This window comes from Sceloporus occidentalis, unplaced genomic scaffold, assembly GCF_023333645.1.
Source record: "Sceloporus occidentalis isolate IW3139 unplaced genomic scaffold, rSceOcc1.0.p SCAF_73, whole genome shotgun sequence".
Lineage (NCBI taxonomy): Eukaryota > Metazoa > Chordata > Lepidosauria > Squamata > Phrynosomatidae > Sceloporus > Sceloporus occidentalis.
In genome coordinates this window covers 4950642-4974561 of record NW_028317053.1, presented here as the reverse complement: position 1 = coordinate 4974561, position 23920 = coordinate 4950642, and the positions used below count along the sequence as shown (strand labels likewise).

At 39.9% G+C, this 23920-nt stretch overlaps 1 protein-coding gene across 6 annotated transcripts in view; it reads left to right on the top strand.

Annotated features, from left to right (window-relative positions):
- Positions 1-23920, top strand: part of AGTPBP1 (ATP/GTP binding carboxypeptidase 1) — a 104894-nt gene that overhangs the window by 7963 nt on the left and 73011 nt on the right. Inside the window, exons 1-3 of one of the 6 annotated variants that reach the window (XM_089494543.1) lie at positions 9741-9926; positions 15601-15762; positions 21654-21752. In XM_089494543.1, coding sequence (XP_089350669.1) covers positions 21721-21752 — 32 coding nt within the window. In that variant the 5' untranslated portion in view covers positions 9741-9926; positions 15601-15762; positions 21654-21720. Of the gene's footprint in view, positions 1-9740; positions 9927-15196; positions 15289-15600; positions 15763-21653; positions 21753-23920 lie in introns of those variants that run through there. The other 5 variants (XM_089494538.1, XM_089494542.1, XM_089494539.1 and 2 more) reach the window with 5 other exon arrangements.

Here is a 23920-nt window from a genome sequence, read left to right as displayed (position 1 = left end):
CGTGAATAAATGCAGTCAAGGACCTCCTTGGATTACTACAAAGCAATGTATATGGCAGTGCCCTTGAAAGATACAAAGAAATAGCTATTTTAGTGTCTTGCAGCATAAAAAGGAGTAAGGGAGGACAAGACAAAAAATGAGTGTGGCAGCACCTTTAAGACTGGTTTTTATTTTAGTATAAGTTTTCATGGATATAAACCCACTCTTTAGATGCAGTACAGAGGGATTTTAAAGCCTTAGGTTATAATGCATATTTTTACAATTATGGAAGTGGGATACAATGTAATAGGATCCAGAAAGATTCAAATCATGTCCCTTGCCTTACATTTTCAAATGGCTGGGCAATATGGCCTTTCAGTTCTTTATAGTGGTCAGTTACTGTTGATGCGTGGAAGCAATAAATGTACTTATCAAATGTTAGTTTCTCTTGGTTCAGAATTTTACCTGAGAAAATATCTTTTGTTATATGCACAATAGCAAGAATGTGAAGTCGAAGGCTTTCATGGCTGGCATCCATAGTTTTTGGTGGTTTTTTTGGGATATGTGGCCATGTTCTATAAGCGTTCTTGCTACTCTTATAGTAGCAAGAATGCTTGTATTAATATTTGTGGTGTACCATGAAGCTTTCCTGGTTACTGCTGAATCCTGAGTCTCCAGGCTCTGGGCTGAATCCAAGAGTACCCACAAACTGCAAACTGGTGTTTTGACTGGGAGTGTAATGCAGACTGAATCCCTGTTTCCAGATCTGACTCAGATATGTCTTTCAACTAACCAGGAGCACCTCTATCTTGTTTGGATTAAGCTTCAGTTTATTCATCCTTATTACAGCTGTGCTTTAGCACAGAAACAGCTTCCTTGGAATTAGGTTGAAAGGAATAATAGAGGTGGATATCAGCAACATAAGGGTGACACCTATACCCCAAACTCCAGAAAAACTCTCCCATCATTTATGTGATAATAGCATAGTGGACAAGAGAGAGTCCCAAGGGATTCCATGGGCCAAGGAGTTGAGCAAGAAACCCCAGCACATACTTTTGAGAACACGCCTCTAGGAAAGAATGGAGTCACTGTAGACCAGTATTGCCAAGCCCCATCCCAACAAGGTGACCTAGAAGGATACCATGGTCAATGGTATTGAAAGCTACTGAGAGGTCCACAAGAACCAACAGGAACAGACCTTTCCAGTTGCTGGCATAGGTCATTCACCAAGGCAACCAAAGCCATCTTTGCCCCATAACTGGCCCTGAAAACAAACTGAAATGGTTCTAGAAATCTGCCTCACCAGGAATTCTTATACTGATTCATTTTCAGTAAAACAGGTCACTATTTTTGGGATAATTTATTCAAAGCTGGTATATGCACATTGAATGAACTTTCATTTGAATAAGATTGTCAAGCACTCCCTTTCCCATGTCTGGTGTATATATCTTGGCTAGTTTTACAATATTAACAATAACGTGTTATCTGATGGCCAAACTAATATTGGGGAAGGAAGGAAGCCACATATTTCTTACTTGCACAGGTGTGCTGTTCATATATAAAGAAGAAGGTAAGGGTTTTATTTTAATCAAAATAAATGTCAAGTTGAGATGAGATGAGTATTCTCTTACTATTTTGTCTTCTCTCCTCCTTGCATGCCATTGTTTAAGATGTTAAAAATGGAGTGGGAAAATGTGTATGGAATAACAGAGGATGGAACAACATGAAAAGATATGGGCTTAAAGAAATGGGCGTGCCACAATATTTCATTGTCCTGATGCTTAACCTGTATGGTTACCTGTATGGAGAAACAATAGTTTCTAATTGGGAAGGCACTATATCTCTTCAACTTTTATGCCAAAAATATCATACCAGAAGCAAGATTAGATTCAGAGGAAGGAAGCATGAAAATTTGAGGAAGGAACAACACCATACAGATGGCACTACTACTAGCAGAAAATAGTAGAGCCCTGAATTTATTACTGAAGAAAAACCAAGAACGTAAGTGCTAAGGCAGGTTTAATACTGAATGCTAAGAAAACAAAAAAATAATGACCACAGATAATATACATACTTTTAATGTCGACAATGAAGAAATTGAAATAGTTAAATACTTTCCATACCTTAGATCAGTCATTCATCAAAAAAGAGACTGTAATCAAGAAATAGAATAAGACTAGTATTTCGAAGAGCAGCTATGAAAGAACTAGGCATGATTCTGAAATGTAAAGATATATCATTTAATACTAAAGTTAGAATTGTCTGTGCCATTGTATTTCCAATTTCTATGAATGCTTGTGAAAACTAGATGTGAAGAAAGCAGCTAGGAAGAAAATCAACTTATTTGAAATGTGCTGGGGAACACTTGAACAGATATTGTGGACTGCCATAAAGAGCAAATTAAAGCTGAACTCTCCCTAGAAGCTGACTAAACTGAGACTTGTACTTTGGACATATCATGAGAAAACATGACTCACTAGAAAAGACAATAATGCTTAGTAATGTAGAAGGCAGTAGGAAAAGATGACCGCATTTCAGACAGATAGTCTCAATCAAGGAAGCTACAGCGCTGAGTCTGAAAGGCCTGAAAAGGGCTATTGAGAACAATGTCTTGGAGATGTGTTGTTCATAGGGTCACCATAAGTCGAGGTCAGCTTGAAGACAGTTAACACACACATCACACAAATCCATTTAATGCTAATAATCTTCTTGTTTCATGAGAATAGAAGGGTTTATACCATTTTAAAGTATTTACATTTTTGCAATGCAGGTGGTATGATAAAGTAGAGGAGGCATGCATGAACCAAAACTTCCCAAGGTCTTTCTGGCTTATATTGGTTACAACTTAACTTGTCACATTGGAACAGTGGGGCTTAAGTAATAGAAATGTTTTCGGGTTTGTTTATTTGCTTGTCAATCTTTTTCTCGAAGCAATGAGTATTTTTAGTAATTTTTCCCTGCTGTGAGAAAGTCTTTGAACACTGCATAAGTGTACTTCAGGACTTATTCTGCATAAAATTTGCACTTGGTGTTTCTTCACAGAAAACAGCATTTAATGTGTGGAAGAAAATTTTGTTTCCTGCACAGAAAATGCTGCAGGTGGGGACTTATTCTGCTGAAAATTCACACATTGTTGTTTTGAGCAGCAAACAGCACTGTATGTGCAGATAACATTTTCTGCATGGAAAAGAATGTTTCTGTGCAGAAATATTATTGTCCACACTTACAATTCTGTATCTTGCACAAAAGAACCGTTTGCAAATTTTACACAGAATCAGTCAATGACAACACCATTTTTTGTGCAGGAGATAGCATTTTCTTCATGAAAAAAAAATCCTGTGCAGAAAATAGTATTTTGTGAATAAAACAACCCCTTGCAAATTTTGCCTAGAATAGGTCCCAAATGGCAAGGATTCTTTTCAGTCAAGATTCTTCTCATCAAAGCTTTTCAGTGCTTCAGAAACACATTTTAACCATTTTCCAAGTATTATTTTCATCCCTTTTAAGCACATTTTTCTGTGTATGAGAACAATGGATTTTGGAAAAAAACCAGATGTTCCAACAAGCCAACAATATTTATGATAACCCAACAAAATGTATGCTTTGTAGATATAATGTTTTTCTCTGATGCTCTGAGAGGATTTTACATAAATCAAAAATATTGCTAACCATCTCCCACCTTGCTTTGTGTCCTTTGCTACAGAATGCTGCTCATTAGAACATAGAGCATACAAGGCCATGTCTCAAGATATATATATTTTAAATTTGACCTTCCAGAATGTAAGAATGTGATACATATTTAGTGCTAAATGGCAAGTTAACAAATGCATAGCTACGGCATTGTTGGTGTGGGATATGCATATTGTAACACCACCACCACTCAGTAATGAAGATGAAACCATTTAGAAATGTTCAGTTTCCTTGATTGAACATGTTTGGGTACTTTACTACAAAGGCATAAATAATACTAATTCTAAACACATTTATTATAGACAAAGGTCCACTGAACGATATGCGTCTACCACCAAAGATGCACACATCATCGGGAAAAAGTGCTCCAAATGTTCACATATTATTAAAATGCTGTGCGCAATCTGCACCAATCTCCCTTCATTTTAAAAAAAGATAACTCTTCAGCAAATCAGCCTATATATTGATAGAATTAGTTACTTTACTTAGAAAATTACAATTTCCTAAGGGCTATTACAGATGATTAATTCTCATGCAGAAGATCCTTGTCAAAAACCAATCTTACCAGTTCCCCTACCTAATGGGTTATATTAAGATATAAAGAATATTAATATCTCTATAAAATGTCCATGTGAACCCTGATTCAAACCACTACTTGGAAGCATGTGAAGAATACTGTCTTAATCCACTTGAAATGGTGTTCAGAAAACATTATTAAACAGTTAAAAAATTATTTAGATCCTGTGCTTTACATAAATGAGATTTACTGTTGTAGTAAATATCCTGCTTCTACTATAGGACAGAATTTGTCTGTTTACTTATGGTTGAGTATATACAGTAATTAAAACTGTATATTCAAGGAAGTGTTTCTAAAGATTGCTAGAATGTAGTTCCAAAGAAAGCCATTTATTCCATAGATAACTTGGTTTAGGATTCTGTATTTTTACAATGGAAAAACATGCTTTAACCTAACGTGATACACAATACCAGAGTATACATAGCATTTTTCTGCAAATCATGTAGATTTGATTTATTAATCCGATAGAGCACAAGCTATATTTTAGATGGGGAAAAACAGCACAACATTCTCTAAGTAAACATTGAAGAAATTTGCCAGGCATATCCTGGTAACAGTCTATATATTTATATGACACTATAGCCTGTAATACCATTCAGTATAAAATATTTAGATTCTGTATATTGCTGCTATAGCTGTTTGATTCTTGTCTTTGTTAATACTGTGATCATATTATTCAGCCCTGTGAAGTATATGTCATTAGGCTTCCTATCATCCCAGATTAAATGCCTTTGCAAGACCTTTGTCACTTTTTAGTGTCACCTAACAGAATACATTTAAAGACAGATCATATAGTACAGTTATAAATCTTTGCTTATTTTGTTTCTGTATGCAAGAACAATTAATGCTAACAACTTTCTCCTTGTTTCATGAGAATACAAGGGTTTCTACATAATTTTAAAGTATTTACACTTTGGTAGTGCAGGTGGTATGATAACAAAGTAGAGGAGAGAGGCATGAACCAAAACTTCCCAAGGTCATTCTGCTAGGAAGAAACTGAATGGAAGAGCAAGAAGTGGGACAGTATGGGAGAGAACCAAAGTTGTTTTGAGATGGTAATGAATGAACAATTATCCTACTAATTTTGAAATTATGTGCAGTCTAATTAGGCATTGCTAATGCTTGCTATTTAGTTCTGACTATGAACGTCTCTGGTGTGGACCTATAGTAACTGAATAAAGGTTTGCTGATGTTAACTAAAGCCTGAATTTCTGAATTTGGTTAACTGCTGAATTTGACAACTTGTGACAAAGAAAGCACACATTGCCTGCCAACACAGAGACATCATTCCACATACATATTTACCCAACCCTTAGTACAAACCTATATGTGGATTCAGATGGAAGATCCACCATATTCAGTAGAGTTTACTTCCAGATACATTTGCATGGGATTATAGTCCCAGTCTCTTAATCTGGATTTCTTCCTGACTCATATCCATTGAATCAGATTTTTAGATGTATTAGACTGAATTAAGAACCAGTTGAACAAATATAACACATGCTACTTGCCAGCACGAATCATACTATGATGGCAGTTGAAGAGTGTATTATTACTAGTTAAAGTATTTCTAAATCGTCTCCTGGAGCAGCAGGTCCCAAGGAGATGCACGACAAATAAAAGTAGATTTAAAAAAAAAACTTGAAAGCTCATTAAAATACTCTTTAAAAATATTTTAAAACACCCTTAAAACAATCCTTAAATATAATTTACAAGCAATCAAAATAAAAGAGAGCAGTTTCAAACATCAAATGCCATGCGGAACACTGATTTAGCTGCCCACCAGAAGCTCATGGCACCTGTCTGACTTCCCTTGGCAAGGAATTCCATTATTAGGGTGCTGCTACACTGAAAGCCCTGTTATGTCTGTATGGTTCAAAACACACTGCAGAAATAATCCACTTTGAGACCACTTTTAACTGCCCTGGCTCAATGCTAGGGAATCCTGGGAATTGCAGTTTATTGTGGCACCAGAGCTGTCTGACACAGAAGGCTAAACGTTTCAGAAAAATAGTTCCCAGAATTCCCTAGCAGAATTCTTATTTTTGCAGTGTGTTTTGGACCTATGTCAACCTAACTCATGAGATGTTGGGATATTATTATTATTGCAACAGAGTCCACTGAGGATCTCAGAAATTTAGCCAAGCCCATATGAGAGGAGGTGGTCTTTCAAATATCCTGGTGTCAAGTCATTTTGTGCTTTGTAGGTCAAAACCTTGAGTTGAGCTTGGAAATGCTACAGAGATCACCAAAGCTCACAACCCAAACATGATCTCGCTCTGTCTGTGGAGATCTTGGTTCTTCAAAGTCATCTTCTGGAGACAACACTGACTGTGAACTGGCTTCCACAATGGCCAGGTAATAATACTGTCTGCACATTAGATTTGTAGGTGTGAAAAGTTGTTTTTAGTGGCTACCTTTCAACTATGGAACCCCATTTGAGATTTCAGACTCACTAAAGACCAAGTAGGGTAATATTTTTGCGTGCATCATCTTGAGGTATACAGTTGACCCTCCATATGCATGTATTCTGCATTCATAGATTCCACCATCCACAGTTTGAATATTTACATTCCAGAAAGCAAATCTTGATTTTGCCATGTTATATAAGAGACACGATTTTACTACGTTATTGTCTTTAATAGGACTGGAACGTTCACAGATCACAGATGTAGATATCCATGGAAACTACCCAGCAGGTACCAAGGGTGCACTGTACAATCATTTTATGTATGTTCGAGGACTGGGGTATCAATCAAACAGCTTGCTCTCATGCTGCTGAAGCTATGTGAAAGTTTGGGATAATTTTGGTGGCAGGTATAGCACTACCTTTGAAAAGAGGGAGAGGTAATCAGAAGTGTTCTTGCGGTGTGTAAGTGATGTTTCTCCAGGATGGCATTAAACAATGCAGACTGTTGATTGAAGTTTTCTGTTTGTGAAACATTTAGAATGTTTTATGTCTTTAAATGACTTTTGTATCAGTTTTATCTATGCTTGAATATATAGTTATGTTACTTGCCTATGACCTCCAAATGTAAAGACCTTTTCTTTTAAACAAAAAGTACAAAACAAAACTGGACAAATCTAGTTATTTCCAGGCATGTAGTTTACAAGATTGCAGCCTTAGAGGTTTAATACCCACATAACTTTGTATAGTACTGCTATAGCTATTCTTTATTCTGTTAAATTTTAATAAATATTAAAATATTAAATATTAAAGCACACCACACAAGCCAACCCAATCCAGAGGACCGAAGACAGGTAAATAAATTTGAAACGATACTAGATTTCATCCAGGGCAAATCGACAGAATAATACAAACTCCCTGGGGCTTCTGGAAGATGAGGTCCGTCCAACACACCTGGAGGGCCAAAGTTTGGGAACCCCTGGTCTAAATGAAGACATTCTCTCTCTCTCTCTCTCTCTAGCTGCAACCACAGGGCAGAAATAACTCAATTTGGCACCAACTTCTGTGGCTCAGTGTTATGAAATCCTGGGGACTGTAGTTTGTTGTGATGCCAGAGCTCTCTGACAGAGGTGGTTAAATGTCTCACAAAACTAAAGTTCCCAGAACTGCATAGCATTGAGCCATGGAAGTTAAAGTGGTGTCAATTTGGATTATTTCTGCAGTGTGGATGCAGCCTTTCTCTGGAAATACAAGTCTTGAAACTGAAGGGAATGCTGAAAAGCAAGTGGAAAAGTAGAAAACAGTGAGGAGAAAAGCTCCACCTGCTCTGGGAAGACCAATTGTTTATTTAGTTTTGTTTGAAGCTCAGTGTGTTTCAGCATTCTTCAGGGGTCTTCAAAAGAAATTGATGGAGTTGTAAATACTCTCCAAAATACAGGGTACAGTGGGACCTTGACATCCACAGGGAATCAGTTCCAGACACCCCCGTGGATCCCAAAATCTGCAGGACCTCAAGTCCCATTGTCCCCAATGGTGGTGCATGCACATGGCCACACCAACATTAGGGACAGCCCCACACTCTCAGACCAGGTTAATGACAACATCCCTCAGAGCGTTCACAGCTACAGCCCCTAAATTGTGGAACACCCTGCCGGAGGAGATCCATCTCATTACAACCTCGACCTTATACAGGAGAGCATTAAAATAACTGCCCCACTTTGGACTACGAATGACTGATTATTGGATGATTAGGCAATGGTTTAGCTATTTATTGCATGAATGTTAGTATTTATGATTATATTTTTATATTGTATTGTGTTGTTTTTGTTGATGTAATCCTGCCTCGATCTGCAGGAGAGGTGGGAAATATAAATAAAATTATTATTATTATTATTATTATTAATGGCGGTGTGGCCACATGCATGTGCCACGATTGGGGCTTACCAGGGCCTGGAGAGTTATGACCAGCACTGCCAGTTTCTGGGGAATTCCCTAGAATCTGGGGATTTAATTAATTTATTTCTGGGGATTTTGACTGAATATTCCAGTAAATATTGGGGAATTCTGGGGATTTTGGATTTCGGTAAAACATTCCGGGATATATCTTTGAGGCTTGTTGTCAACACTGGTTATGACAATGTTCCAGAAGAAGATGGCTTAATGATATTTGAATAAATGTAAATTGTTGTACCATACTTAATAAAAAAAAATAAGACATCCCCTGAAAAATAAGCCACAGAGTGTCTTCTTGAGGGAGAAATAAATATGACTTTTTTTAGTCTGTTTAAAATGTTTATATATTTTATACTCTTACAATGTTTTTATATTGTTAAATTTTATCTTTTCTTTTAATATAATTTTGTAATTTGATAATTTACTATGGTGTTTATTTCATAGAATCGTGTGATTTATTACGTTTGTTGACTGATGTCTATTTGATGTTTGACCGGTCGGTCGTAATAAATTTATAAGGCAGTGTCTTATTTTTGGGGAAACACGGGAGCTATATTAAAAATTACACTTTCAAATCACAACTGTCACAGGCGCAGCCTAAATGTGTTTAATTATACACAGTGAAGATTCGGTCGAAACGTCGTGTGGTTAAAGATTTATTTTTTTAAAAAAATTCAATTTTTTGAATCTTTTTTTGAAATTTTAATTAAACAAAATTCTAGGGCGATTCCTTTCTCCTCCCACTGAGCTTCCTCTCCATTGCCATCGTCTCTTAAAGCATTTCAATGGGAAGCAGATGAAGGCCTAAATGTACGAGGGGCAGTGTTGTGTTGTCTCAGACACAGACACCCCTTTTTAGGGTGTCACTTGGTACGGTCCTCCTCATCCAGGACCCCCCCAACCCCCTAGTGACGTCACTGGTCCTTGTATTAGGTTTGGGCGTTGAGGGGGAAGGCGCGCGCCAGAAGGGAACTAAGGAGGAGGAATAACGGTCGCTGAAGGGGGTCGGGGGGTGGGAGAGAGAAAGGCGTTTATTAATATTAACCGCCATCCTCAGGCAAAAGGGGGCGGGGCCCAGCGCCAGGGAGGGAGGAGGAGAGCGCGCGCCCCCCCGCCCGCGCGGTGACGTCACCAGGATGCGGACAGGTCTCTACCGCGTCCGCTGGCTCCTCTTAGGGGCCGCGCTTTCCCTTTCTCAGCAGCAGCAGCAGCTTCTCACCTGCCTCGCCCCAGGAGAGTGCTTCCCTTCTGCGGCTGCGCAGAGGGCGGTGCGGCGCTGAAGGTGCCCGGAGGAGGAGGCCGCCTCCTGGAAGAGAGAAGGTGAATGGGGGCCATGGAAGGAGAGAGGGAAGCAGGGGAAGCTGAGCCCCATTTTCCTCCCTTTCCTCCAAAGACCCCCCTGCCCCGCCCTCCTTTTCCCGGACGCGTCCTACATCCCAGCCCTCTGTCCGGAAGGAGGGAGGAAAGGCAGCCCCCCTCTTCTTCTAATTCCCTCCTCAAACCCTTCTGCTGCAGCCTTTTAAACTCTATTGCTGCATCCACACTGGAGAGAGAACCCGGTTTGGCACCGCTTTAAATGCTTCTTGGCTCAAGTGCTATGGAATTCTGGGAGTTGGAGTGTGTTGCCCCACAACAAACTCCAACTCCCAGAATTCCATAGCACTTGAGCCAGAAAAGAGTTAAAGCGGTGCCAAACCGGGTTATTCCTCCAGGGTGGATGCAGCCGACGTTTTCTTGAGAAATGGCTGGGTGGGTGGGAGGAGGAGGAGGAGGAGGAGGAAGGGGCCCACCTTTGGTATCTCATTTGGGCGTTGTGTTGGGGGGGATCCATGGGTATTTTATGATGTATGATGTATTTTATACTGTTTTTATCGTATTGTAAGCCGCCTCGATCCTGAGGGGGAGGCAGGGCAAACATAAAATTTATTATTAATCATTATTATTGTTATTATTGCTGTGATTTGTTCATTATGGCTTTATGGGGCGTTCTGTTTTATTGTATTTTAAAGTTTTTTAATATTGATGTAAGCCACCTCAATCTCAGGCAGGGTATGTATATTTGATCCAATCTACGTTGGAGAAATAATCCGGTTCGAGCCCGCTTCAAGTGCTAGGGAATCCTGGGAGTGGTAGTTTTATTGTGGCACCAGAGCTCTTTCTGACAGAGAAGCCTCAATGTCTCCCAAAATTACAGTTCCAGCATTCCTTAGCTTTTAGCCAGGGCAGGTAAAGCAGCCTCAAAACGCATTACTTCTGCTGTGTGCTTTGGACCTTTAAGGCAGATCTTCAAGGCGTTTTTTCTCTTGTCAAGGGCTGTCTGTCTTGTGTTGCCATCACCTTCTGACCTTGCTGTGTATGTTTCTCCTCTCTATTTGTATACATATGTGTTTGTTGTTGTTGTGTGCCTTCAAAGTAATTTACAACTTACGGTTTTCTATCATGGGGTTTTCTTGGCAAGTTTCTTCAGAGGTTTTTCCCCCTATCCTCTGAGGCTGAGAGAGTGTGACTTGCCCAAGGTCACCCTGTGGGTTTATATGGCCCAGCCAGGATTCGAACCCTAGTCTCTCAGTGCCTTACACCATACTACATACTACACCATACAGTCCCCCTCCCCCCATTGCTGGTAACTCTCGAGGGACTGGCATCCAATGACCCATGGACTGGAGCGCCACTTGAAGGAGCACTGATTTACTCTGGTTGTTAGAAGAACAGCCTTGTAAAGGGCACCAGAAGAGGATCCCTCCATGATGTGAGAATGGGTTCTCTGATGCCAAATGAAATTGACAATCAAATTAGTACATATTGAGGCTGAAAGAAGAAGTAAAGGCCTTTGTGCAAGCGCTGCTCAAATGTCAGCGTACAGTAACTGACTGGGAAAGGGAATCATAGTGTTGAGAAGGGTAGTTTTGTGATCACTTTGGCCAAGTGTGCCACTGCTGTAAAAATGGACAAATGCCACCAAGGCATAATTAGAAAATGACCTAAAGACGAAATTGTCAATATCATACTGTCCTTGTTGTTGTTAACTGCCCTTGAGTTGGCCCTGACTCATGGCGACCCTGTGGATGAAACAGCTCCAAGGCCCCCAATCCTCTCTGCTTAAGACCTAAGCCTTAGGTCCTGTAAATTCAGGCCGGTGGCCTCCCTGATTGAGTCTATCCATCTGGCATGTGGTGTTCCTCTCTTTCTACTGCCTTCTACTTTTCCTAGCATCTAATTAGTCATGCCTTCTTGTGATGTGGCCAAAGTACAACAGCCTCATCTTGGTTTCCAGGAAGAGTTCCATCTCTGCTTCCTTCACCGTCTGTCTCTAACATCCATACATGGTGATGGGGAATATGATGGCTTGTACAATTCTGATTTTAGTTTTCAGTAGTACAGTGGGTTCTTGTTATCTGCTGAGGGTTGGTTCCAGGATCCCCGTGGATACCAAAACCCATGGATGTTCAAGTCCCATTAAATACAACGGCATAGTAACATGGTGTCCCATATATAAAATAGAAAATCAAGGTTTGCTATTTGGAATGAATACTTTTCCCCCAGTATTTTCAAATTGTGGATGCTTGAATCTGTGGATAAAAAAAGCAGTGGATAAGGAGGACTGACTGTATATCTTTACTCTTTAGGATCCTTCGTAGTTCTTTCATGGCTGCCTTCCCATTCCTAGTCTTCTGATTTCTTGACTGCAGTCTCTGTTCTGATCAGTGTTTGATCTATCCATATAACTTTAAGTTTGTTATAGTGCATCCTTGTAACTTTAAATATAAGGATATACTATCCTTATACAAGGGCCTAAATACCCTAATTGGACCAGATCCCATGTGATATTGGAAGCTACACAGGGTCACCCCTGCTAATACTTGGAGGAGAGGCCACCAATGAATACCAAGTGCTGTTGACTATACTTCAAAGGAAGGAACTGGCAAAACCAGCTCTGAGTATTCCTTGCCTAACGAAACCCTATGAAATTCAAGTCAACAGGCAACTTGAAGGCACACATACACAAACATCTTTATACAAATCTATGGTACAAACTCACTTGGAATACTATACAATTCTGGTCCCCACACCTGAAAAAAGAATACTGTGGAGCTGAAAAAGATGCAAAAGAAAGATAATCAAATCAAGGCACTGGAGCAATTTCCTGTGAGGGAGGGTTACAGTGTCTGTGACTGATTACAGTATTGAAGGGCGGGGGGGGGGGGGAATAGAAGGAAGTAAGCAAATATGTGTTTATAGCATTGTACTTGGTATGTGTGGTGGCTAGGAAGAAGCTCCTTTTATCCTCTTGTGATACTATAATCTGGTCATGTACTGAAATTATGTATTAAGAGATTCAGGCGAAATTAAAAAGAAGTACTTCTTCACACAATGCATGGTCAAACTGTAGAGGTTGCTACCACAAGGAGAGTGATGGCTGCCAGCTTGGTTAATTTCTGAGTGAGGGTTAGATATATTGGTGGAAAATGAGGCTATGTGTAGTTGCTAGTCATGATGAATATATCCCCTTCAGTACCAGAGGCACTTGGTGTTCCGTTGATCTGAACCAGCAAGGCTCTTTTTATTTTCTCAATGTCTGACAAGTTTATTTATTTCTCACAGGTGTTGCTTCTAGAATAGATATGAAATCCAGTAATACTATCCATAATCCATGTTATATTATCCAGAAGATGCAGTGGTACTCTTAGGGCATGTTTCTGTTTATTAAATAAGCTTGATTATTATTAATCTCAGTCCATGGAGATGGCTTATTTTAACCATTCTTACATTGTATATTATCTCTACCCTCACTGTTCTAGAGGTGGCTTGCTTTAGCTATGACAAAACCATAGTGTTTAAAACAGTTGAGAGTTAAGCCAACAACATTTTTAAAAAGTGACCTGATTATTAAAAAATGGGAGTTGTGTCACATGCAACATAGGGCTCAACAGATGGCTGTAAAGGGGCGGAAAAAAGTACCCTTTCTGCCTCCGCGGCTGCTTTTGGTGTTTCTGCGGCGTGGCACATGTAAGCACTGTGATGCAAAAATGCTGTGAATGCCACTTGCTGTGAGGTCAGTGGGGCAGTGTGACACCAGCTTGGGGCAGTGTTGGGGCGTGTGCCGTGCATACACCACACTCCCTCGTCACCCTGAAGCTGGCGTTTTTTGCCAGTCTGTTGTGGCCCATAGTCACCTACATGCAGAGAATTCACATAGCCAGGTCCTTGCACCTATTTGCCTGCAACATTAAAGTGCCTGTGCAAGCACCTCACATTCCTATGAACTTCTGTGTCTTTGCCTCATCCATGAATAGTTACGACTATTCTGCCATATAAGAAACTTGTGCTGAGGTTAGTGAGTGATTAGATGAGATTGTGGGAAATGTGCAAAGGCCTTATATTGCTCCTGAAGTCTGGCTACACTGGATATTTGTTTGTAGAGGTTTGTAGAAGGGTGGGATTACATGATGTTACATGAGCCATGTAACATAGAATCATAGAATCATAGAGTTGGAAGAGACTGCAAGGGCCATCCAGTCCAACCCCCTGACATGCAAGAATCCAAATCAAATCATCTTCGACAGATGGCCATCTAGCCTCTGTTTAAAGACCTCCAAGGAAGGAGACTCCACTACACTCCAAGGGAGTTTGTTCCACTGTCGAACAGCCCTTACTGTCAGGACGTTCTTCCTAATGTTGAGGTGGAATCTCTTTTCTTGTAGCTTGCATCCATTGCTCCGGGTCCTAGTCTCTGGAGCAAGTGAAAACAAATTGGCTCCCTCCTCAGTATGGCATCCCTTCAAGTATTTAAACAGGGCTATCATATCACCTCTTAACCTTCTCTTCTCCAGGCTAAACATCCCCAGCTCCTTAAGTCGTTCCTCATAGGACATGGTTTCTAGACCTTTCACCATTTTACTTGCCCTCCATTGGACACGTTCCAGTTTTTCAACATCCTTTTTGAATTGTGGCGCCCAGAACTGGACACAATATTCCAGGTGGGGCCTGACCAAAGCAGAATAGAGTGGCACTATTACTTCCCTTGATCTAGATACTCTTACTGATGCAGCCTAAAATTGCATTGGCCTTTTTAGCTGCTGCATCACACTGTTCACTCATGTTCAGCTTGTGGTCTACTTGGACTCCCAGATCCCTTTCACACGTAGTCTCATTCAGCCATGTGTCTCCCATCCTATATCTGTGCATTTTATTTTTCCACCCTAAGTGCAGTACCTTGTATTTCTCCCTGTTGAAGTTCATTTTGTTAGCTGTGGCCCAACTTTCTAGTTTATTCAGGTCATCTTGAATGTTGATCCTGTCCTCTGGAGTGTTAGCTACTCCTCCTAATTTGGTGTCATGTGCAAATTTGATAAGAATGCTTCCAATTCTGTCATCCAAGTCGTTGATAAAGATGTTGAATAGCACTGGGCCCAGGACAGAACCCTGTGGGACCCCACTGGTCACTTCTCTCCAGGATGAAAAGGAGCCATTGTTGAGAACATCATTTCACTTTCAAAGAGTGGGGAAAAATTAAGTGTTATGTTACCATAGATTTTGATTGATTCTTTTTTGCTTTATTTTTACCCCTTGTTTTGTTTCAAAACTATTTTTGCGCACTAAAAATCAGAGACAAAAAGTAGATGTCAACCCTTGTGCAAGGTACTTGCAGCAGTGCTTCACCTGAAAATCTTAGCGTTTGTAGGTAAGAAGACACTTCTAATGTACTTTGAACACAAATGAGGGTAAAAGAATGATTAATTGACCTAATATGTTTTGAGTTACCAAGTAAGGACTGTTGCTAAATCAAGGCGTGGCTTAAGGAGGGGAGCCAGTAAGGACTCTTGATGCCAGTGGTTTAGAAAGAGATGGAGTGCTGTAAAGTTGTTTTGAGACTGATACTCTTAACAAGTGCAGACCTGTTAAAGGTGAATGTTGTTTGTGATACACTGTCCTTGAATATTGTAGTGCTAATATTTTTTTCTGTGGAAAACATTATATTTGTTGTTGCTAACAGCCGTCAAGTTGATTTCGACTTATGACCACCCATGAATGAGAGACCTCCAACTCATCAACAGCTTGCTTAGGTCCTGCAGATTCAGGGTAGCTGTGACTTCTTTTATCAAGTCTATCCATCAGGAATGTGTGTTTTGCTCTTTTCCTACTGCCTTCTACTTTGGTAAGCATTGCTTTTTCTAGTGAATCATGTCTTTTCATAATACGGCCAAAGTATAACAGTCTCAGTTCAAACATCTTTTCTTCTAGGGAGAATTCAGGCTTCATTTGCTCTAGACACATATATTTATCTTTTTAGCTGTTCATGGTATCTGTAGAATACTTCACCACCAGTACATTTCAAATGAGTTGATTTTCTTCCTATCAGCTTTCTTCATTGTCCAGCTTTCACAACCATACATAGAAATGGAAAATGCATGGCATGAACAATCCTAGTTTTATTCTTCAATGCTATAACTTTACATTTCAGGATCTTGTCTAGTTCTTTCATAACTACACATCTAAGGCCTAGTCCTCTGATTTCCTAACTGCAATCTCCATTCTGATTAATAACTGAGCCATTAATAACTGGAAAATCTTGAACTAATTCAATGTTTTTGTTGTCTACTTTGGCCCCATTCACACTAGTGTTTTTGTGAGGAGTAGATCCAGGGAGATTCGATGATGCAATACCAAATCAGAGTTCCCACTATGTTTATCCCAATCGAATTTCGCCATGACATTTTAACCCTGATGAAGTTCACATTACCATTTGTGATACCATTGTGATTGTTCTCGGGTTTGCAATTGTTCTTAGGGCTTTTTTAAACTGTCAGTCAAATCATGCACATCTATGTCACACTGTTTGGCCACCACCACCTCGTCAGCCTTGGAGGATGGCAATGGCAAGCTTCTCAGAACAACCCTTAGCAAGAAACCCTGGGATCAGTTATCCTTGGGGGCAAGTCACACTCCCTCAGCCATATAATAATACAATCTCTCAGCAATATAGTATGTGTGAGAGAGTTTTAGTTTGCACCAACTTGGGTGCAGAGTCTGTTGTAGTTTTATTTCTTGGGAAAGAGTAAAAAATGACTCGTAACTCACAGCCGCACTGATAGGGTATTTAAAAAAACAACATGTCAAGCAAATCATGCACATCTTTTTTCATACTGATGATCTGAGTATTTAAAGGTGCAGTTTGCTGTGGCCATGCAATAGCAAACGTGTGCATAAACTGTCAATTAAAAAAAAATTACACTGTCTAATGATGTTCCCAGGAGAACCGCCTCTCTGGCTTTGGTAAGCTCTGGGAATTGGACATCGGTGCAGATAAGGGCACTAAAAATCACTGGCAGAAGAGGAAAAAATCCGGGCTGCACTTTAAAGAGACCGCTTTCCAAAGCATGGGAAGTTTGAATCCACTGCATTTCTGGAGCTGCTTTTTTTATTCCTGCAACTGAGTGTCAAGAGGGAAAAATAATGGCACTTGGCTGGCAGGAGGAGAGCAAAGGAGTGGGCATGTTCCTTCCCCTGCACATTAACCCCTCCCTCTGGAATGCCCTGAATGAAATTGGGAGCTAATTCCCATTGACAGCACCCTGATAAAACCTGGTATTTTGGAAAAGAAATGGGGAAAAACTCAGTCTTGGAAAAACTGGGTTAAAGGGGATTCGCGCTGCCCCCCCTTGAATTTGGGTTGGGAAAAACTGGTGCAAGTGTGAACGATCCCATATTAAACTGGTTTGCAAACTGGTTTATAATGTAGTGTGAACGGCCCCTTTGAAGTTATGTAAGTTGTCTGCAGTCATTGTTTTTGTTTTCTTCATGTTTAACTGTAAACCTGCCTTTGCATTTTCTTCCTTGACTTTCTTTAGTAATCATTCCAAGTCTTTGCTACTTTCTGCTATTAGTATGGTGTCATCTGCGTATTTTGAATTGTTGATGTTCCTTCTTCCAGTTGTCAAGCTTCCTTTCTCAGAGTTTGCATATGATATGTTGCTTGACCCCTGCTGACAATTGGAAACTGTTAAATTTCTCCATATTCTGCCCTAATAGTAGCCATGTGCCATGAGTATAGCTTATGCATCAGGACAATCAAGTGCACCCATTTCTTTAAGAGTGATTAATAGTTTTTCAAGCTTTACATATATGACTTCAGAACAGTCGATTCTCATGTCTCTGCCCTGCTTTTAAATTCATATACAATTTGTAGATGACTCTATGCCATGAAAAAGTGTGATATGAAGTGTTTTATAAAGATAAATGAACATTTACTATTTTAGTGCAAATAAAAAAACCTGGCTTGTGTGCGCACGACTATTACTACAAATACCAGAAATGTTGTAATAGTCATATTCTGTGCTGTCCTTCAATTAAGAGAAGACTCGTTGATCCAGCATAAGGCTCCATGAACTGAAGAATGTGTGTGACAGTAACTTTACAATTTCCTTGAATTATTTTCTCCCTTTCTCATATCCAGTATGTTCTGAGTGGGATCCTTTACTTATGGCCTATGTTCCATATTCTTTGTTGCAAAGTAGTTCTGCAGCAAGAAAAAAGTGGAAACTTCCTCTCACCTTCCTCCTTCATTCCTCCTTGAAGTGCTCCCAAATCACAAATGCTCATAAAGAGAAAAGTGATGCCCTTTAGCGTCCTCTTTGGCAACTGCCCAAGTCAGTCTGCATTTCTGGCAAGGCCCTTAAGCTCTTGTCTAAACCCATTCCTTTGTCCAACAAACTAGAAGAGATTACTTAAACTTTGCAGTGTGCACTTCTATTCATTTGTTGTTCGGGGTTTGTTTATTCAGATTATAAAATGAATTATATTCCAATTTGTGCATAATTGTTTTAGACCAAATACATTTTTCAACCTTCCTGTATTGCATTGCATAAGTCTTACCACACTTCATTTGGCCATAAGGAGCTGACTTTGCTCCACCCTAGTATGAGAGTGTTTGTTCAAGATAGTTTTTCCCTCTAAGTAAAAGTTTTCAGGAAGATATCTGCAGTTTTCGTACATATCTTTCACCCAAGTTGCAGTCAAGTTATCTTTTCCCCACATCTGTTTCTAGAAATAGAGAACTGTGTTTCATTTTTCTTCTCTACACTCTTGCAAGGCTTTGATACATGAGGTGCCTGGAGAAGATAGTCATGTTTCATTGGGATGGTGATTATATGGTTTATCCTGCCACAGTGGTGATGACCCTTCTGACTCTGTAGCACCTATATAGGAAGTGCTTTTCTGTTTCTTCATCTGGTTATGCTGCTGAAATGTTTCACTGTGCCCATGTGGTTAAAAGGCCTCTGACTTAATGAGTTCTTTTCATGCAACATGGGTGTATGATGAAAATTTAGGACAATGTCTGAGGGGAAGGCATTAAACTTGGCCCTGCTGACTTGGTCCTGAGCTTTCAGGCATTGCATTGATACTGTGGGATAAAACTATAGAAAATAATCTTCTTTGTTACTCATGTAATATGCTAAGATCCCAGAGGGACTGGTAATTTTATCAGTGCAGATACTTGGTAAATGTAGTTTGTAGAAGTATGCTTTAAAAAGACTATGTTAGAGATGGGTATGGTTGTGACAAAAAATAAAAATAGTCCATTCCTTTTGGGTAGAAGAGGGATTTTTATATAAAGAGGAAATTGTAGCTGCTAACCATAATGTTTCTTACCACAATCAAACACAGACTCTAGTATTGTGGTGCAAGAAGGTTGTGCAGTTGTGTTGCAATAAAAGTGCTTCCATTTCTTCCCCCTCATTAATGGATTTTTGTCGAAAGAAAAGGGGTGAAGAAGCAGTGGGAAAATATATCAGAATTCCAAGAGGAAGATGGTGTCTGGATCGCTCCCTTTCCATGTTCTGCGAATGAGTTAGTGCAGTTGCATGATGAAAGACTTGTCTGGAAGCACTGTAGGATCTTTTGGGAACAAAAGCCTGAGAATTGTAGCTTTCTTTGTTTTTCTGCTAGGAGTAAATGATACAGTTAAGCAAAGCAACAAAAAACAGGAAGTATATTGGAAGTGTGAGATCTTGCTGCATAGAAATGTAGGAAAGTGAAAATTCTTGCCCACTGGGGCTATGATAGTTATTGTTCAGTGTGAGTCCAAATTTGGAGAGTACAGAAAGGCCTGGTACAGACGGGCCCTTTGCAGCGCGCCCATGACATGCTAGGGTTGCTTGGGGGCAGGGCGTACACATGCCCCGCAACTCTAGCACGTCATGGGCGCACCGCAGCTACGCGGCACCATCCAGATGGTGCGTGCAGCAATGACATGTGAGCAGCGCAGCGTCCAAATGGGGCTGTGCCACTGGCATGTCATCACACTGGTGCTGGCGCTTTGGTGTGGTGCAAGTACGCTGCAAAAAAGGAGCTGCTTCCGTGCACTCCTTTTTTACTGCACAGCGGTGTTGCCCAATTGGTTGCTGCGTCGCTGCTGTGGAGCCAGAAGAGGCGCCTCCCTGGTGCCTCTTTTTGGCGCTCTGTACCATGCCAAAGTCATCTTATGAATGTGATCTTGAACTCAGGATGACAATGCTCATTGGACATTTGGACTAAAAAGAAAACTATGGCGCGTTACAGACCGCTGAGAAGCAGCGGTCTGGCTCTGCCTCCGCTTTCAGCCTCCGGGAACCACAGCCTTTAAATGGCGCAGCTCCCGGACGCTGCAGAGAAGGAGTGCGGAAATCACGCTCCTTCTCAGGCCCCAGAAGAGGTGCTGTGAGTGCCAAAGGGCTCACTCGCAGCGTCACTTTTGGTGCGCCACATGCGGACGCAGAGCGTCCGCTATGTCAAAATGGCGGTGCCTGTATGAACAGGGCGCCGCCATTTTGTACGGACTGAGTCCGTGATAGGGTAAGGGGCGTCTAGAAGAGACGCTCCTTTTTCAAATTGGGATGTCCTCAGGACGTCCCTAATGGCGGTTTATAACCCGCCAATGTAAAAACTAAGTGATGATGATATTGAACTCCCACTGTCATTTGGGTGAAATGAGAGTGTAACATAGTATGGAAACTTTGCATGTTATGTCAGTTAGGTTGACCATTCTACCAATGGTATATGCAGCTAAGTACAACTTTGTATCTGTTATAAAATCATTTTCAAAATAAAGGGATTCTAGAGACAACTCTATAAGTAAATATTTTGGTGGGTAAAAATTACAGTGATGATTATATAAGCAAAGCATACTGTTCTTGCAAAAATAAATCCTCATGTGTTTACTTAGTATCTTTTTTGAGAACATAGTAGCATCCACTAGACAAAAAACAAAATTTAAAACTATCTACAAATAAGGAAAATTTGGATCTCTGCTAAATATTTTTCTTCTAAAGCAATTGCACATACAATAATAAAAATGAAAACGTACAGCCAAATAATTTGGCAAAGTTGGTGATGTTATACGTCATTTTCAAGATAAGATGAGGCGTTCCAGACATCTTTATATATAGAACGTTTGACACAATGTTTTCATTGCATTACATTAATACAAAATACACTCAACAATGGCTAGTCAGAAAAATTTTCACGTGGCATTTCCCAAAGAGATGTCAGCATTGTTGTTCTGAAACTTTCTGTAAGAAACAAATCTAGGGCACATTGAGGCTTTTTCCAAGATTTTTTTTTTATGGAGTTACAATTTCTTTTATTATTTGGGGTTTTAAAGAAAAACTAAAGTGTTCCAAAACTTTCACGCTCCCAAGAGAACAGAAGTGTCCCATTACTTGTTGCTTCACTTCTTCTAGCAGTGTTCTTTATTGTCTGCTTTACCATGTCATTCCAACATAACACGTTGATTCTGATTTGATTATAAGTGCACCATTTCAATCTAAAGAGTCTTCTTTCTCAATGTTGTCAGAAGTGGTAGTACCTATGTTGTATAGAACTAAGCATACAATTGACATTCCATTAAGAAGTCAGCCACATTTTCCACTAGTGTTATATTACTTCTTGCGATATAGGTGTGTAGTTCAATAAGATCTCCTAAAATAAGAGTATTTAGTTGTGTTCAATAAAACTCCATATGAATGTACCCACACTCACATTTCCTTTTTGTTTCCCACCTACTCCCAGAACATCTAAAATGTTGATACGAGGAACTGATCTTTCCAGGTTGATATGATGAACAGCTCTTTCCAGCATGAATAAAATAAAAATGGCAACAGAAAAAAGGTAAGTGGATAAAAAGTAAATGCTGAGATGTCTACATTTCTAGGAGCTTTTAGACACCCAGGTCTGTATTCCTGGAATATCAACATAACATGACATTTGTGAATATTATGGAAAAGAGAGGCATCCAGTATTTTCTGTAAAACACCAAATAAAAGCTTTGATTTGTAGATTAAAATTTAGGTCGTTGGAAAAAAAATTCTGTGGATTTGCTTCCATGAAGGTTACTTAGATGTACTTCCTTCTTCCAGAGACAACATTTGATGGGAAATGTTCCTTTAAAATCATCAGATAATTTGTCTTTTAGGATGAAAGTCTTATCTCTTTTCTTCTCATGATGGGAGTGGTCAGTGGACAGTGGTCAGTTGAAATAAATACGCTGTTTGTGTAACTGTTACAAAAATTTCAACTTAATTGTTTCGGTTTTGAAGCAATTACATTTGTTCTAATATAGGATTGTTCTTTATTTCTCAATTTGAAGAAAAAAAAACTATAAATGATTATCTTTATTTTTAGGAAAGAATATTCACCCTTAAAGTATTGTCTTTAAAGATTACGAGCCCATACCATTTAATGAATTTCATAACCTTTACCTTCAGTGAGGTTTTGCAATATGTAAATTGTATTTAAACTTTCTGAAATATAAGTACCTAAAATAATTTGTGTGAAATTCAAAAAGCCACAAAATAAATAAATAAAAACAACATTTAAAATCATCATGTTAAAATAGTTCAAAGTTATTTAAAACAGATTCAAAAGTTAAATAAAGTATGTACCCCGACAAGAAGCCTCCCCGCGAGTGATTACATATTAAAAGCCTGCTTAAAAAACAAAAAGATTGTTGCCTGCCAGCAAAAGGAGAGGGCCAGCCTAGTCTACCCCAGAAGGGAATTCCAGTGGGTGGGAGCAGCCACTCAAAATGCTATCTCTCATGTCTTCACCAAGCAAGTCTGTGCCAGTGGTGGGACCTAGAGAAAGCCTTCCTCTGATGATCTTAGATGTGTGCGGTTTTTTTTTGGGGGGGGGGAGATACAGATAGTCTGGATTTAAATTGTATGGGTCATGACCAGCACTGTGAGTTCTGTCTGGAAGCAATGAAGCTGTTTTAATTAGGGAGTTGCATGCTCCCTATAACTGGTCCCAGTCAGCTTTTTGGCCACAGCATTTTTGAGCCACTAAAGTCTGAGAACAATTTCCAAGACGTTCCATATGGAATGTGTTACAGTAGTCCAAATGGGATGCATTCAAGGCTTAAGTCACTGTAATTATATCTGACATCTCAAATAATAATAATAATAATAATAATAAAATATTTATTTATATCCCGCCTCTTCCGTTTGGGGATCGAGGCGGGTAACAGCAGAGTTTATATGATACACAATATAAAAAAACAGTAAAGCCCAGAAAACCCTGACCCAACCCTCTCTCCCAAACTATAAAATTAAGATAAGACATGATTAAAATACATAACAATACAACACTACAACATTATTCTACAATCCGCGAATGACGAGGAGATATAGTAGGAAGGATGGATAGAATTGGTTCTGGGCAGTTATCACTCAGGGAAGGATGTACACTGCTGGCACACTAGTTTTAGCTGTCCAAATGGCCACTGCTGAAACCTGGGCACCCAGGCTCAGAGCTGAATTCAGCAGAACACCCAAGGTGTGAGCTTGTGATTTCAGGGGGAGTGTAACCACATTCAGCACAGATGGAGTCCCTATTCCCTGATCTACTTTTTGACCAATGAGGAGCACCTCTCTTTTGTCTGGATTAAGTTTCAATTTATTTTCCTTCATCCGGTCCATTACTGACAACAGACATTAGTTCAGTGCAGAGACAGTTTCCTTGGAATGAGATGGAAAGGAGAGGTAGAGTGGAGTGTCATCATTTTGGTGCTACTGAATTCCTGAACTTTGCTCCCTGTGGTTTCATATAGATATTAACCAGGATGGGGAACAAAATAGATCCCAGAGGGATCCCACAGGCCAGTGGCCAGGACATTGAACAGGAGGCCTCCAGCACCATCTTCTAGTTTGTCCTTCCAAGAAATAACAGAGTGGTTCCAGTCCTTCCTGGAAGTGCAAATCCAGAAGGTGGTGCCAGAGGACTCCTGTTTGACTTCCTGGTCTTTGTCCTGTGGGGTCCCGCAGGGCTTTGTTTTGTTC